At 37.6% G+C, this 15,062-nt stretch overlaps 1 protein-coding gene across 5 annotated transcripts in view; it reads right to left on the bottom strand.

Moving 5' to 3' along the window:
- Nucleotides 1-15,062, bottom strand: part of NOX4 (NADPH oxidase 4) — a 305,572-nt gene that overhangs the window by 40,138 nt on the left and 250,372 nt on the right. For all 5 annotated transcript variants that reach the window (XM_039253696.1, XM_039253693.1, XM_039253694.1 and 2 more), the window contains one exon: nucleotides 12,460-12,541. In XM_039253696.1, coding sequence (XP_039109627.1) covers nucleotides 12,460-12,541 — 82 coding nt within the window. The remainder of the gene's footprint in view (nucleotides 1-12,459; nucleotides 12,542-15,062) is intronic.

The following is a 15,062-nucleotide window of genomic DNA, read 5'->3' as shown; positions in this document are numbered from 1 at the left end:
AGGGAATATAGTCAGTTAAAATAAACACCCTTTAAGATTGAGTTTAGATTTTAGACTTTTGTACTACAACCAGTCTTTCCAACAAAGAGTCCTATTTCATAAATTGCATTTAATTTGAACTGTTGTTTATTTAGATAATAATAAATCCTTTTTTCCTGTCAACTTATATGCCTTCAGGCTCAAATATTTTATAATTTTGTTTCTCAAACAAGTCATTCCATCTTTTTACTGTCTCTCCTCCTTTTTCTACATGGCTACTGATTTCCTGCTGAAAGCTAGGTGTAGAGCAAGCTTTTCTCTTAATTGCTGGCTAATTTTAGCTTCTTTAAACTTTCATACCTTACATTGTTTGCACTATATTTTTTTTCGCTATTTCTTTTTCATTAGTTTAGAGAGTGCTCAATTCAATTAATAGACCATGGCTTCTATTGTATTATACATCTTGCTGTCTTCACAGCTGAGAGAGAGAGAGAGAGAGAGTATGGGGGAAAAGCAGAAAAAGTGGGACAGATAAGCAAAATAATGTTGCAGAATGTAATTCAGTATAAATGAGCCAAGGTCTTTGGTTCAAAGGAAAAGATTGTCAAGCTGCAATAAAAAATCAGAGTAACAGCAGTTCTTTTCAAGAGATTCAAAAGATTTGGTGTTTTATACTTATATAAAACTTGTACTTTGTACTCGTATACAAAGAAGTTGAAAGTTAAAGGGTAAACATATAGGAATGAAATTCTAACAAAAGCAAAATAGTTATAGTTACATTAATTTCAGATAAATAGATTTTAAGGAAAAACATTACTATAGATATGCAGTTGCTAATTACATACAATCCAGCTGTCTAAGCTTTCAGATTTTTCCTTTGTCATCAAAGACAGACAACTATGAGGAGGAAGACTTGACTGTACTCTCTTCTCTCCTGCTTTGCATGCTGAGCACATCTCTCTTCCCTGGTGACAGATGTAGTAATTGTGACTTTGAAGGGAATGAAAAGCCCTTCATCAGGCTGTGACTAAGATGATGTGGTTCGTTTCTATTCAAAGTGTGGTTCTCAGACCAACAGTATCAATTTTCCCAGATAACTTGTTAGAGAGAGAATCTAAGACCCAATATCAGATTTACTGATTCAGCATCTGTGTTTTACTAAGATTTCTGGGTGATTCATATGTACATTAAAGTCTGGAAAGCACTGCTCCAGTGCATCTTCCAGGGAACTCCATAATGTCAATAATGAAGAGGGTTTCTCCTTTATTTTCCTCTTGTATTCTGTGAATATTATCTTCTCTGAGAGTTTCCAAAAGTGATGAGCTAGTGATTTCAAGATCTGGAGGAGAATGTCTACTATCTGAATATGAATATTTCTCAAAATTGTATGATCAACAAGGAATGCTAATAAAACCACATATAACCCATCACTTCAGCATTATGAGGAGAGATTATCTGTTGTAGGAAAATAATCATTAAGTACTAACAGAAAAGAAAGTGTTTGAAATGGAAGACAGGCAACTAATGTTCAAATTATATACAACCGTAGTCTCTAAAAACAAAACTAAACTACTACAATGGTACAGAACTAAAAAAATATAATCCAAGAAAGTAAAAATTCAGGAATACCACCAATAAAATCTCAACCTATTGAGTTGCATAGGCTTTGGGAAGTAAATGTAATATTGGTATATTTCACAGGTATATGGATTTTAACGTTCTGCCTCAGCTTCCCTGCCATCCTTTTCCCCTTTCCTATGTGAACTCAAAATGTTGATTTCAGTGTTGAGACATTTACCAACTGCAACATTTTTCAGACAGAACGAAATAATCACTCTACTGCAAGAAATTTATGTCATTCTAGCTTCTATCCCTACTAATCAATTGATCAGAGATATTTAATAAACAAGAGGGAAATTATATAATTACTAAGTAAAACTGATAGAAGAAATAGGTGTAAAAGGCAAAATACCACACATGGAAGAGGTTTTTGTTTTGTTTTGTTTTTGTATTTCTGAGAGAAAGAGAAAGCATGAAAAGGGGAGGGTCAGAGAGAGAGGAAGACACAGAATCTGAAACAGGTTCCAGGCTCTGAACTAGCTGTCAGCACAGAGCCTGACACGGGGCTTGAACCCACGAACTAAGGTCATGACCTGAACCTAAGTCAGATGCTTAACCGACTGAGCCACCCAGGTGTCCCTGGAAGGGGTTTTAAAAACAATAAAACCCCTAAGAATAAAACATATTTTATATTTTATAAGTACAGCCAGCCCTACTGTCTAGACATTGCCAGATTTCTTCCTTTGGTTTTATCACTAACTCAAAAACCAAAGAAAACCAGGATGCTGTTTTAGAATAGTTTAGCCCATTAGTTATCTCCAGTTGCTGGCAATTAGTAGGCACCAAAGAAATATTTGTTGGAAGAAGTACTGAAAAAAAATCTGTTCGACATGCTCATTTGCCTTTAAGGCCACTGTAGCTGAGTCCTCATTCACTGTGGGGGAGAATGCTCATAGTAGGGTGAAATTTTCTATTCTCAAAACTTCCACAACAATTCTTTTCAGTACAGAAGCTTTAAAAGCTGAAATCTGCCTTTCAAAATTCCAGTAGGAGGAAAAATACAACTTAAAAGATTTATTGGAAAATTTAAAGATAATAAAACAATGTTTTTAGTATATAATAACATAGGAAATTAGAATATAGGCTCTCAGATATAATTTAAATCATGGCTTTACCAGATGGTAATGTCTCATGTCTTGACAATGTCTCAACTTGACCTTAAGCAAGTTACCTGTCACTCTGTATCTCAGTTACATCCTTTGTAAATAGACAGGGATCTAAGTAATACACATCTCACTGGTTATTGTAAGAAAAAAATGAGATAATTCAGACAAGGCAAAGGCCACTGGCTATCTATGCTTTATTTCCTTTCTTTTCTTCATTCCCAACTTTAGGGTCATGTTATAGTAATGTACCCCTCAAAAAAAAGTTTAGGAAAACTAGGTGTAAGAAATTCTGGGATGGAGTTCTGAGACATTCCTTGAAAGGGAGGCCAACGCAGCCTGCCTGCACTTTGCTCTTCTTCCTTCCTCCTGGAATAAGGATAATGGTGGCTAAAGCTGAGAACTCCTCTGGCAACCATGAGAGGGAACAGGAAGAGAGGTGCAGACACCTCAGATGTGAGGTGCTGACAATGAATACAATCCAGCCACCAATTATCTGGGTAGTTCTTGTCACATGAGAACAATAAGCCCTCATAATTTTTAGCTACATTTCTTTTTTTTTATTTTTTAATGTTTTATTTATTTCTGAGAGAGAGAGACAGAGAGAGAGAGAAAGAGAGAGAGAGAGAGAGAGCAGAGTAGGGTCAGAGAGAGAGGGAGGTATAGAGTCTGAAGCAGGCTCCAGGCTCTGAGCTAGTTGTCAGCACAGAGCCTGACGTGGGCTCGAATCCATGAACCATGAGATCATGATCTGAGCCGAAGTTGGATGCTTAACTGAATGAGCCACCCAGGTGCCCCTACATTTCTATTTTATGTAGCTGAACAGGAATACACTTGATCAGCTGTTAACATTGTACCTAGACACGGTAAGCATTTGACAAATGTTAGATATTATTATTAATAATAATAAAGGGTTGTAACTCACATCTATTTAATGCTAATTTAAATATCCACTTCAGGAAAATTATTTCCCTTTCTTATCTATCTGATTTGCTTTCACTTTAAATAAAAAGTTCTTCTAATGGAAAAATAAAATCAAAAGCTATCCCAGACTCTTATCTCTAAATCCTAAAATGAGGTGCAGTAACAATAGATACCTTCACTGAACATATAATTTAATCCAGGACCTACATCTGTTCTATATACGACTTCCCTCCTAATCCACATGACAGCTTTCTCAGGAGGTATAATCTCTCCCTTTTACTGGACCAGGAACTAAAACTCAAAAATGTTAAGTAATTTTCCCAAGGCAGGAAAGACATTCAGTTCCTTCTGAGTCTGACTCCAAAGCTCATTTCCTTAATAATCACATATTAACCATTACAGTCAGTTGTAAATTATTTTGGTTAGGAATAATACAAAAAGGCAAATAAAATCTGAAAAGGGCACACTGTGCCAAGGAACTTCCGGAAAATCCTGCTTTGCAGCTGAAAGGGTTTGGGGCCATCCTTCCTATAACAATTCTTTCTTCATCAGGGAAAAAGAGGAATGTCATTAACTGTTTCTCTAGAGAGGATGGTATTGCAATTTTAGACCATTCTACTCCCAGGAGATAATCATATCAGTAAAAACAGCTAGAAGTGAGAGGGAGTTAAAAAGGCTGAGATAGTCTTTAAAATCTTTCTATCTTGCCCTAATGGTCCTCAAACACAAGTGTGCATCAGAATTTCCTGGAAGGTGTATTAAACAGAGTGCTGGGTTCCATCCCCAGATTCTCTGAGTCAGTAAGTCAGGACTAACATCTGAGAATTTGTATTTCTAACAATATCTCATGTGACATTGAGGTTGCTGGTAGAGCAGATAAGGAGGATAGGGAGTGAGCTGGGGCAGGTGATGATTTTAAATATATTGATCAAGGCAGGCTCTAAACTTGGGAGTGGAAGGTGATGGTCCACATTGTTGGGACTTTAGGAACAACTTAAGGTAAGACATTTCACCAGCAGCCGGTTAAGAACGCTCTAATTCATGTGTGATTTTTACCTAATGCAATCACGTGTAATAAAAGCAACACTGCTTAAAAAACCACTTTGATGTTTGTTTCTTGAAACTCTGAATCATTCAATCAGGTCTTACAAATAGAAGCCATTAATTAACTTAGGTGTTGCAAAGAAAAAACCTGACAAGGAATTCCAGTAAACAGACATATTGTTAAAATTATACTACCGTAAACCATTATGACTTGATAAATTTAATATAAGCTTTTTTTAAGTTTATTTATTTTTTGAGAGAGAGAGGGGGGTAGAGAGAGAGAATCTCAAGCAGGCTCTGTGCTAAAATTCACCTAATTTAAGGGCGCCTAAGTAGCTCAGTCTGTTAAGTGTCCAACTCTACATCTCGACTCAGGTCATGACCTCTCAGTCTGTGGGTTCGAGCCCCACATCAGCTGTGAGCACAGAACCTGCTTGGGATTCTCTATCTTCCTTTCTCTCTGCCTCTCCCCCATTCTCTCTCACTTTCTCTCAAAAATAAACATTTAAAAAATGAATAAATAAAATAAAATTCACCTAATCTATGGAGTTCATAAACAGCATCTGAAATCATGGTTTAATGATGACACTACCCTCTTGTAGATGAGCTAGAAATCACTTTAAGCAAAAAGGAGATAGTTCTAGTCCAAGGAAGTTAAGGTGGGATTTTAAGATTTGTAACAAAAGAAGAACTTCCGGCCACTTTCTCTCTCACCTGACAGACACTCTGAGTCAAAACAAACAAATCAATGAACAGCAATCTTGAAAACTAAAAAAGCCTGCTGTCTGAGAAGATGTATGATAGTGGAGAATGCAGGATGGGGCAGAACAATGTATGTCGATAGCTCGCAAAGGTGCTAGGTAGAGAATCGCACATGCTTAACTTACCCCCTAGAAACTGTTTACTTTCTTAGCTCATTTGGGATTTTGGCTGTCTGGCCCACTACAGGTTCCTCTTGGCCCTATCCTTGAACCAGTCCTTCCTTGAGTCCAGGATAAGTGAATCTCTCACTGAGCACTGAGGCTTCCTCGCTGCCTGCCCACTAGTCCTATACTAACAGAATTTCTTGACTTACCACATTTCTGGGCCAGTCTTCACAATTTAAGCACTGCCTTGGTTTTTGCAGCATTGTTTGTGGGTTCCGATGGTCCACTTTGCTTCTGCAGTCCTGACAGTAGGGCTTCTATGTGTGACCATCAGCCCAGGGGGCCGATAGACCAGCTTAATTCTGACAGCTTGCTTGCCTACATTTGCAAATATCAAACCAACTGGAAATCCTCCTTTCTTCATTCCATACTCTAGTCAGAACATCAACTTGTTAGATCTCTTGCCAGATGGGTATTGGCATATCACCCACTACATAAAAGAAAACCTAAGTTTAGGGATGAGAAGATGAGAAACAATAATCCTTTAAGGAAAGACAAGACTAAAATGCTAAGTATAGTGGGAAGAACATGAAGCATGACTGTAGTTGTGGAAGCTGCACACAGCCACCTTTGTCAGGAAGAACAATGTGTGCTTTCTGGCAGGATCCAGACTGAAGACACTAAGGCATGCCATGTGGTGGGAACTTTTGACACCCTGAGGTAAGGCATAGCCTTGAGAAAAGGCCGAAGACAGCTGAGAATGAGTACTGGTGGAAAGAATCCACATTTGCAAGGTGCTTTATATTATTTTATTGAACCACCACAAAGTCTTACAGGGTAGAATTACGCCAGGCACTGTGCATTCCTCAAAGCAACATTAGAGAGAAGCTCCTTGTGAAACAATAATAAATACTGACTTCGGTCCCTGCCCCTCGTTCCTGACACAGGGTTCCTAAGACCTTTGTAATTTCCTGAGTGGTAGAAGCATCCAACACAGAGTTCCTAAATCTCTTGGAATTTCCTGGGTGATGGGAACCTGTTTTGTTCTAATGAGGTTGGTGGGTACATTGTGGGACCTACTACCTGCAATTGGCACTTGAAATGGGGGTGGACAGTCTTAGGGAATGAGCTCTTAACCTGTGGGGTCTGCACTAACTCTGGTTAGTGTCATAATTGAATTGAATGTAGGACACCCAGCTGATGTTGAATTGGTTGGTGTGGGAAAAACCATTCCCTACATCTGGTGTCTGAAGAATTGTATGTGAGATTAAAAGAAATTGGGAGTTTTTCCTATAGTACCATTATTACCTCCATTTTAAACAGAGACCCTAAAAAAAATGATGCTCAGAGAGACCTGCCACTTGTCCCCAGTCACGGGACTACTAATCCAGGTTATGACCCAGGAGAAAATGCTTGAAACCTTTCTTTGAACTCCTTCTTCCTCCTGACCCCATCCCTTCGTTTTTCATCCTCCTTTCCTTTGTCCAGTAATCGTGACATTCTTGTCATACGCCTCCTAAAATCCTCAGACATCTACCTGCCTTTCCCTATTACTATCACCTCAGAATAGATCCTTTCTCATTGCCTTCCTGAGTATGAAATTGCCAACTAGCTAGTGTGCTACCCCTCAAGTCCTCATGTACCTCATGTCCCTCTTTCGCTCCATGATAAAACTATGAAAATGTGAATCTAATGATTTTGCTCCTTTGCTTAAAGTTCTTTCATGATGTTCCTTGTCCACATGACAAAGTCCAAGCTGCTGTAAATGGCAATCCAGGTCCTTCATGGAATGGTCCCTGTCCTCATTTCTCCTTACACCCTAGCCCTTCAGTGTGTGTTTACATACACTGTATACATGTGCACACACACAGTATACATGCGCACACACGTACAAACACACACACACACACACACACACACACACACAAAGACTTTTGAGCCAGAATACCCGCAGGTGATCAATTAACAACTCACCTCCAGGACTCTACATGCTGTTATGCACTTTGTTCCATCTAAAAAGCCTCTTCATCTGATTCCACACCATTTGTCAAGACTTTATGCAAAGGGAAAATTAAACTTCACATGAATTACCCAGATAGGAAGACACTTTCTTTTCTCTTCTCCCACTGAATTTACTGCATTGCTCTATAACTATGGGTCTTTCCATTAAAGTCTGATTCTGCCTTTCTTTCATTAGACCCTAGGTCCCTCAAAGTCACAGGCTATGTCCTCATTACTTTTATATTCTCAGAAACTGTGACTGCTTCTAGTGCACAGTCATTGTTCAATAAATATTTGAAAGATGGATTAATGGAAAAGAGGACAGATGAATGAATGAGAGGTAGTATAGCACAATTAGGTATAATTTGGGGGCCAGGCAGAACTTGAGTTTGAGATCCAGCTCTTTCATATGACTTTGTATAAGTCACTTAACCCTTTTAAATAAAGAGGCACCTGTGTGGCTGAGTCAGTTAAGCATCTGACTTTGGCTCAGGTCATGATCTCATGTTACATTAGTTTGAGCCTGTGTCGGGCTCCATGCTGACAGCTCAGAGCCTGGAGCCTGCTTCAGGTTCTGTGTCTCCCTTTCTCTCTTCCCCTCCCCAGCTTGTACTCTGCCTCTCTCTTTCTCAAAAATAAATATTTAAAAATATTTTTTAATTAAATAAACAGATGAAATCTGAAACAGTCTTCTGAGACTTCGTAGTTTAAGTGTATCACCTGATTATCACCATCTGAAGCCATTTTTAAGCAGTCCATTGGAAATGAGAATGGGGTAAGGCATTGCTTCTATTGTCTAAATAATCATGGTTATCCTATGGTAGGAAACCAATTCAAAGAGGAATAGTTCTGAATTTTATCACAAATAATATTCCTTTCTCTGAATAATTCTGAGATCCAGAGAACTTGATCTTCATGAGAACATTTTATTCCTTTTATTACTACATTCTCACAGTGTTTTTATGCATATTCTGGTTAAACTTCCAGAGTCACTGGATCATGTTTTGCTGGCCTAATTGCTAAAACGGTTGCAAGTCATTTGTGAGCAAAATTACTCCAAATGTCTTCAATCATTTTACATCTCCAAGCTGTACCCACAAAGATATGAGTGTTTGTAGCTGCTCTCTTGCTTAAATACATTATAAACCTAAATCTTTCAAAGTTAACGACAGTGACACCAGCTAAGAAATGAGCAACAAACCTTATGTTTTATTATCTCCACTTCTTTCCTCTAACCTACGAATTAACAACATTTGTTTTATAATGGGTATACATTCATTTTCTTCTTTTCATTCATCTGTCTTTTTTTTTAATGTTTTATTTATTTCTAGGAGAGAGAGAGAGAGACAACGTGAGCAGGGGAGGGTCAGAGAGAGATGGAGTCACAGACTGAAACAGGCTCCAGGCTCTGAGCTGGCAGTCAGCACAGAGCCCGACGCGGGGCTCGAACCCACGAACCACGAGATCATGACCTAAGCGAAAGTCAGACACTTAACCGACTAAGCCACCCAGGCGCTCCTTATCTGTCTCTTTCTGACAATGGTCACACCTATTCATGCTCCAAGAATTTTCATGATGCAATGTCTTCAAATACATCCTGATGAGAACAGATACGCCAGGCTTTGGCAATGGGTCAAATGGAAGATCACAAATGTAAAAATGTGATGAATGAACATTATTATATTCTAGAATAATGGTTCCCAGGAGGGAACATTTTTTTAATGGCTTTCCATTCACACACACACATACACACACACACACACACACATTTCAAGAAATGGTCAGTTCTCATCTTCATGAATATTTTTTCACTGATTAAAATACACATTTTTCCCTGTTTCATTGTCTGTTGGGTCGTTTCTTGATAACCAGGTGCTTAAGATTATAGGGACGATAGGCTGACTGGAGATCCTCCCCACAATCCAATTACCACCGTCCACTCATCAGCTTTTATTAACTAGTGTTGAGTGAGGCTCACTGGAAGGTCAGCTACACTATGCCCTGTAAATATCACCCTGTGACGTTACATGATGTAGAGCAAACAAGTTGCTTCTAAACCCATATTTTAGCTTTTAAAACATCTCTCACTAATAGAGTCTGTCTGTATTCAGTGAGTCACTAAAACAAGCAGAAAAATTAGGGAAAAAACCCTCAGTGTAAACAGGTATACTGCATTGTGAATGAAAGCAACAAATACTAATGGTCTGATTACATTTTCAGCTTTCTGGAAATTTTTGCATGCATGTCATAAAATTACAAATTCTTTGACTTATTTGTTATCTTCCATAATGAATAAATGATATTTGTGAGTGAATACAAATGAGAGACTGAGAATATTTAAAACCATGAATAATTCAAAATTAGTTTACATTAGGTCTAGACATACACAAATCCTTGCCCACTTGTATTTATTGAATGGCCCTTATCACAATGGTCTCTTCTACCCCAGCACTCTTTAAATGGGCATTACTACATGTCTAGAGTTTTTACTCCTATGCTCTATCCTGGACCCATTTAACACTTCTCAGGCACAGCACAAATCGAATTCTATTATCCTTTCTCTGTTCTCAGCACCTCCTAAAATTCCACTGCCAAATTAGACATTATATGGGCAATGGGAGGGTGCAAATGCTCAGTATTCTATAACTTAAATAAGCTAACTGTATTTAATCCAGACTTTTTTCATAAATGTCATTCAGATCCAGAAACATTTAATTAGTATGCTTTCATTTGATAGTTTGGAAAACTGAAACTCATAAAGATGTTAAGTGGTCACCAAAGCAGTGCCTCACATCAGCAATAATTTAGAAATATCAAATAAATAGTACTTCCCTAAATATTAATAAGGGCAGACTGACAGAAGTATCCTGATATAAGATCAATGAACAATCTATTTACCTAAGGTGTTTAGAAACCTCCAATTCTAGTTAATTCTATATGTAATTTTAAATAAATAACACTTGCAGCTAGAATGTAGTATGTGTCAAGTTCAATTCTAAATATTTTTTCATTTATTAATTTATTCAATCTTCATGACACCCCTAAGTGGTAGATATTATTTTCTTATACCTTCCACACAGGTGGAACTGAGGCACAGAGGGTTAGGTGACCCAAGTCACAGTCAGCTGGTAAGGCAGTCTGCTTCAGAGTCTGTACTCTTAATCGCCACAACATGGTGTATGTGATATCAATGGATGACTTTTATTCTTCTAGTCCACAGATGTAAAAAAACAAAACTACCCTAAGGATTAGACACTGACAAAGGATTGACACATGGCATCTCTGTTAAATATCAACAAGAATCACATCACTATCAGAAAAGTAATCAAAGGGCAAGAAGGGTACATTTAAGAACATACAGCTAAGAAAATTTAGGGAAATAGCTGCAAACAGATTACCAACTGAGAAATGACCATGATTCCCCTCTTCAAGCAAAGGTATCAGGTGGACAGTAAGCCTAAGAGGCAGAAGAAGAGGCACCACTGGCCTCTGTAAACAGCAGCTGGAAGCAAAAATACTGATAAGCATTCATCAATCCCTTTGGGCTCCTCTATGTTCCTTGTCAATATGTACATAAAACACCACGTATGAGGTGCCTGGGTGGCTCAGTCAGTTAAGCCTCCAACTTCAGCTCAGGTCATGATCTCACGGTTCGTGGGTTTGAGCTCCGCGTTGGGCTCTGTGCTGACTGCTAGCTCAGAGCCTGGAGCCTGCTTCAGATTCTGTGTCTCCCTCTCTCTCTGATCCTCCCCTGTTCACGCCGTCTCTCTCTCTCTCTCTCTCTCTCTCAGAAATAATTAAAAATATTTTAAAACATTAAAAAAAAACAAAAAACAAAAACAAAACACCATGTATGCAGGGAAGGCTGTCCAGGCTTTGTCTGTCCCTGAGCAGAAGCCCCATGAGGTAGCTAGAAGATTACTGCTTAAGATTAAATCCGTATTAATATCAAAGACAAAGAACAGGTAATTTGGATTCTGTATTTAATTTTGTTATCAGAGTTAAGTAAATATTATCAAAGCTAAGTATTAGGAGGAAAAAATTATTCTAGAAAGTGAAATTCAGTGGATATTTGAATAAACTGCCAAATCAAAGAAGGAGTCACTTATCATAGTGATTGGCTTTGATGAATTATGTACAAACTAAGCTCCAATTCTTTAACTTGGTAAGCTTCCTTTTCTGTATCAGATACTAGTTTATTCACTCTCCAGCTTGTATGCTAGCTAGTAAATAGAGAAGGACATTCATGAAGTAGAAAGTGCACCAAGCTTCTGTGGGAGGGATCAAGATACTAGCATCCACCAGCTTTTAGGGAAAAGGATGCCTAATAAAAACCTGCTACTTCCTTATTCTCTGGAAAGATGAAGGCATATTTCTTCAACTAATAAGTACACTTGTGGCATCTAAGTGAACAAAGGGTGTGCCCCATTTAAGCAGGGGTCAGGAAATTTCACTTCCCATAATTATCATGGTAGTAAAGAGAAATATATATAAATTACTGAAATCATATCTAACGTGGTTATTTGAAAACCACTTATTACAACATGAATGAATTCTCGCATTTAAAGGTTAGAAAACAGGAAGCCAGATGAGAGAACACCCACAAAATATCTGTTGCTATTGATACAGAATCAGGCAAAAAGAAGCACGGTCAGGCACTGATGCAGGTAACTTAACACTCTGCACCTTGCAAAGGCTCCCAGTCACAGCTGGGCTATACCACAAGCAAGTCTTTTTTCTCTGAACCAACTGTAAAGAGCTTGAGACATTATAGTAGAGGAGATGCCCTACTTAATTAGGTTAGGGTATGCTAGATTTTTCAGAAATCCTTAGAATGAAAACATTTTGTTTTTGCCCTCCCAAATCTCTCCCGTCACTATACCATTCCCCTTCCCAATATCCAGTGAACTCCTAGTGCTTACTTGGGATAATTTCTAGATTGAATGAAGGGCAGAATCTCAGAGTCTTGACTAGATGGAGGAAGTAGTAAATCTCGAAACCGTTCTGTTAAAAGAAAAATAAACATCAAGTTGTGAAAAAATCAAAGTCATTAAAATAATGTCAAAATGAAATTATTACCTATTCTTTTAATTTGTCAACTATTTTGATTGCACATCTTTTATTAGAAATGTACCCACCATTTTATGTAGAACCAAAATATGTCTATTTTACTTTAATGACTCTATCTTTTTATGATTAAAATATAACAACTGCAAATACAAATATAAAAAATATTCATTAGTATAGACTAGCAAAATCTTATAATTAAAAGAATAGAAGAGATATTTATGACCAATAAATATACATAACAGATTGGCAATCTCATTAGTAACCTGGGAAGTGAGAATCAAGACCACATACTCATAGATGGCATTCACATCATGTGGCATTCGATCGACAGAAATTAATCTCCCAAGATGAAGTGTTAGAGGATGTGGATCAACATAAACTCATATATTTCTGGTGAGAATGCAATTGGTGCAATAGCTTTGGAAAACAATTAATTTGGGATTATCTTCTAAAGTTAGCCTCTGTACACCCTAAGAGCCAATACTGCCATTCCGAGGTATATACTCATGTAGAAGCTTTTACATAATATCTTAGGCAGCAAGTAAAAGAATATTCATAGCAGTACTGTTCATCACAACAAAGAAAAACCACTCAGTTGTCCATCAACAGGAAAATGGACAATTTGCAGCATATACACAAAATGGAGTATTAACTGAAGTGAAATGGAATGAATTCAGTTACAAATAAAAACAGAATAAAACAGTGAGTGGAAAATATCCAGAAGAATATCATGTATTGAGTTAAAAAACAACCAAACAATGTATTGTTTACATGTGTTATATATGAAACGAAGCAGCCCAATAAAGAAAAGACTAATATACATAATCCAGGATAATGGTTATCTTTTAGAAGTGGTAAGAAGATGAAATAGAAAAGCAAAAGGTAGGTCATAATTGCTAACATTTCATATCTATTAACTATTGCATCTTAAGTGAATAAATGAATGAATGCAGGCCAGGCATTATCCAATGGTGACACTGGCCCATGAACCAAAAATTGGATTAATAAAATTCTGTGCTTATGAAGTTCATAATGAAGGAAGGAGAGAGGAGAGGAGAAAGAGAAGGAGGGAGGGAGAGAAGAAGGTAAGAAAGGAGAGAAGGGGAGAGAGAAGGAAATGGAGGTAAAAAAAAAAAAAAGGAAAAAGGAATGTGGAAGAAGGAATAATCTCAGTTCTACTTTAGAAATAGTTGCACGGCATAGTTACCTGCATTGCATACAGTAGTCTGTCACTATAATATAATCCCTTATTTTCAGAACTAGATACTCATTACCTCTAGTCATCCCTATGGGAAGGCTTCCTTGATGCCTCCTCTTTTTTTCTCTCCTCCTACAAAATCTGGAATAGATGGCCTTACTGTGTGTACTCCTAGTATACTCTGCTTACACTCACAGAATGTTCCATCCTACATTTCTAATGTAACATTTAACTGTCTAAACACCTCTCCTTCTCCCTCTAGGAGATACGTATAGTGCCACCAGGATATAGAACAGTATCTGATACATATTAAAATGTTCAGTAAATATTAGTTGAAATGATATTTCCATTTGTACTGCATAAGAAAAACTGCCCCAGTTGACCTCTTAGAAAAGTCAAACTGGTCATCTATTAACCATGAAAAGCAAGGGCACCAACCTCCAGCCTGAGAGGGTCACCCCATCAGGCTGCAATAGAGCGCAAAGTTGAAACTCCAATCTGAAGTAAATCCATCTCTAGCTGAAGGTGTGCAATTTCCACAAAATACTGAAAATCTGCTGTTGGTCACAATCCCCACTTGCCAGTTACTGAAGAGCCAGATGTTAAACATTTGTGAATACAGTGGTTACAAAGTATGCTGAGAGGCAGGATGTGGATTTGTCTTCAAATTTACTGAGTCACACTGAACCAGATATTTAACTGACCTCCACTCTCCTGCTTGTTTTCACCACTCTGACATTCACACAGTGTACTTGGAGGAGGGACTAAGAAAAGCCTAAAAGAGGTGGCTGTACTCTAGAGTCCACAGATCCAGGAAAGCACAATTTATTTTTCTCCTTCAAGTACACTTGCTCTTTGAGTTCATATTTTCAAAAATCGAATTCTATTATTGACTGATCAACTGTTTTTAATGAACAGAATTAATGTTTATTTCAATGAAATGACTAGTAAATTCTTCTGATATGACCCATTGCCTTTCAGCATACTTTCTAATTCATGTAGCATTTCATTAAATGAATTTGTAGCGTTTCTCCTTTTCCCTTTTCCCCCTCCATTTATCCCTTTCCAAAACAAATCTTGAAAAATAAAGCCAAAACCCAAGAGACAACATGAACCTTATGCCTCAAGTAAAGAACTGTTCAATCAAACAGCTACACTGAATATGATATATCCTTGGGTGCTAAACATATAAATAAAAGTTTTACTGAATGATTCTCAAACTGATTTAAATTCAAAGAAAAATCAGAATTCCTAATG

The sequence above is a fragment of the Hyaena hyaena genome, unplaced genomic scaffold (assembly GCF_003009895.1).
Source record: "Hyaena hyaena isolate Hyena2069 unplaced genomic scaffold, ASM300989v1 scaffold_462, whole genome shotgun sequence".
NCBI lineage: Eukaryota > Metazoa > Chordata > Mammalia > Carnivora > Hyaenidae > Hyaena > Hyaena hyaena.
The sequence above is the reverse complement of the archived record's forward strand: the minus strand, read 5'-3'. Positions and strand labels throughout refer to the sequence as shown.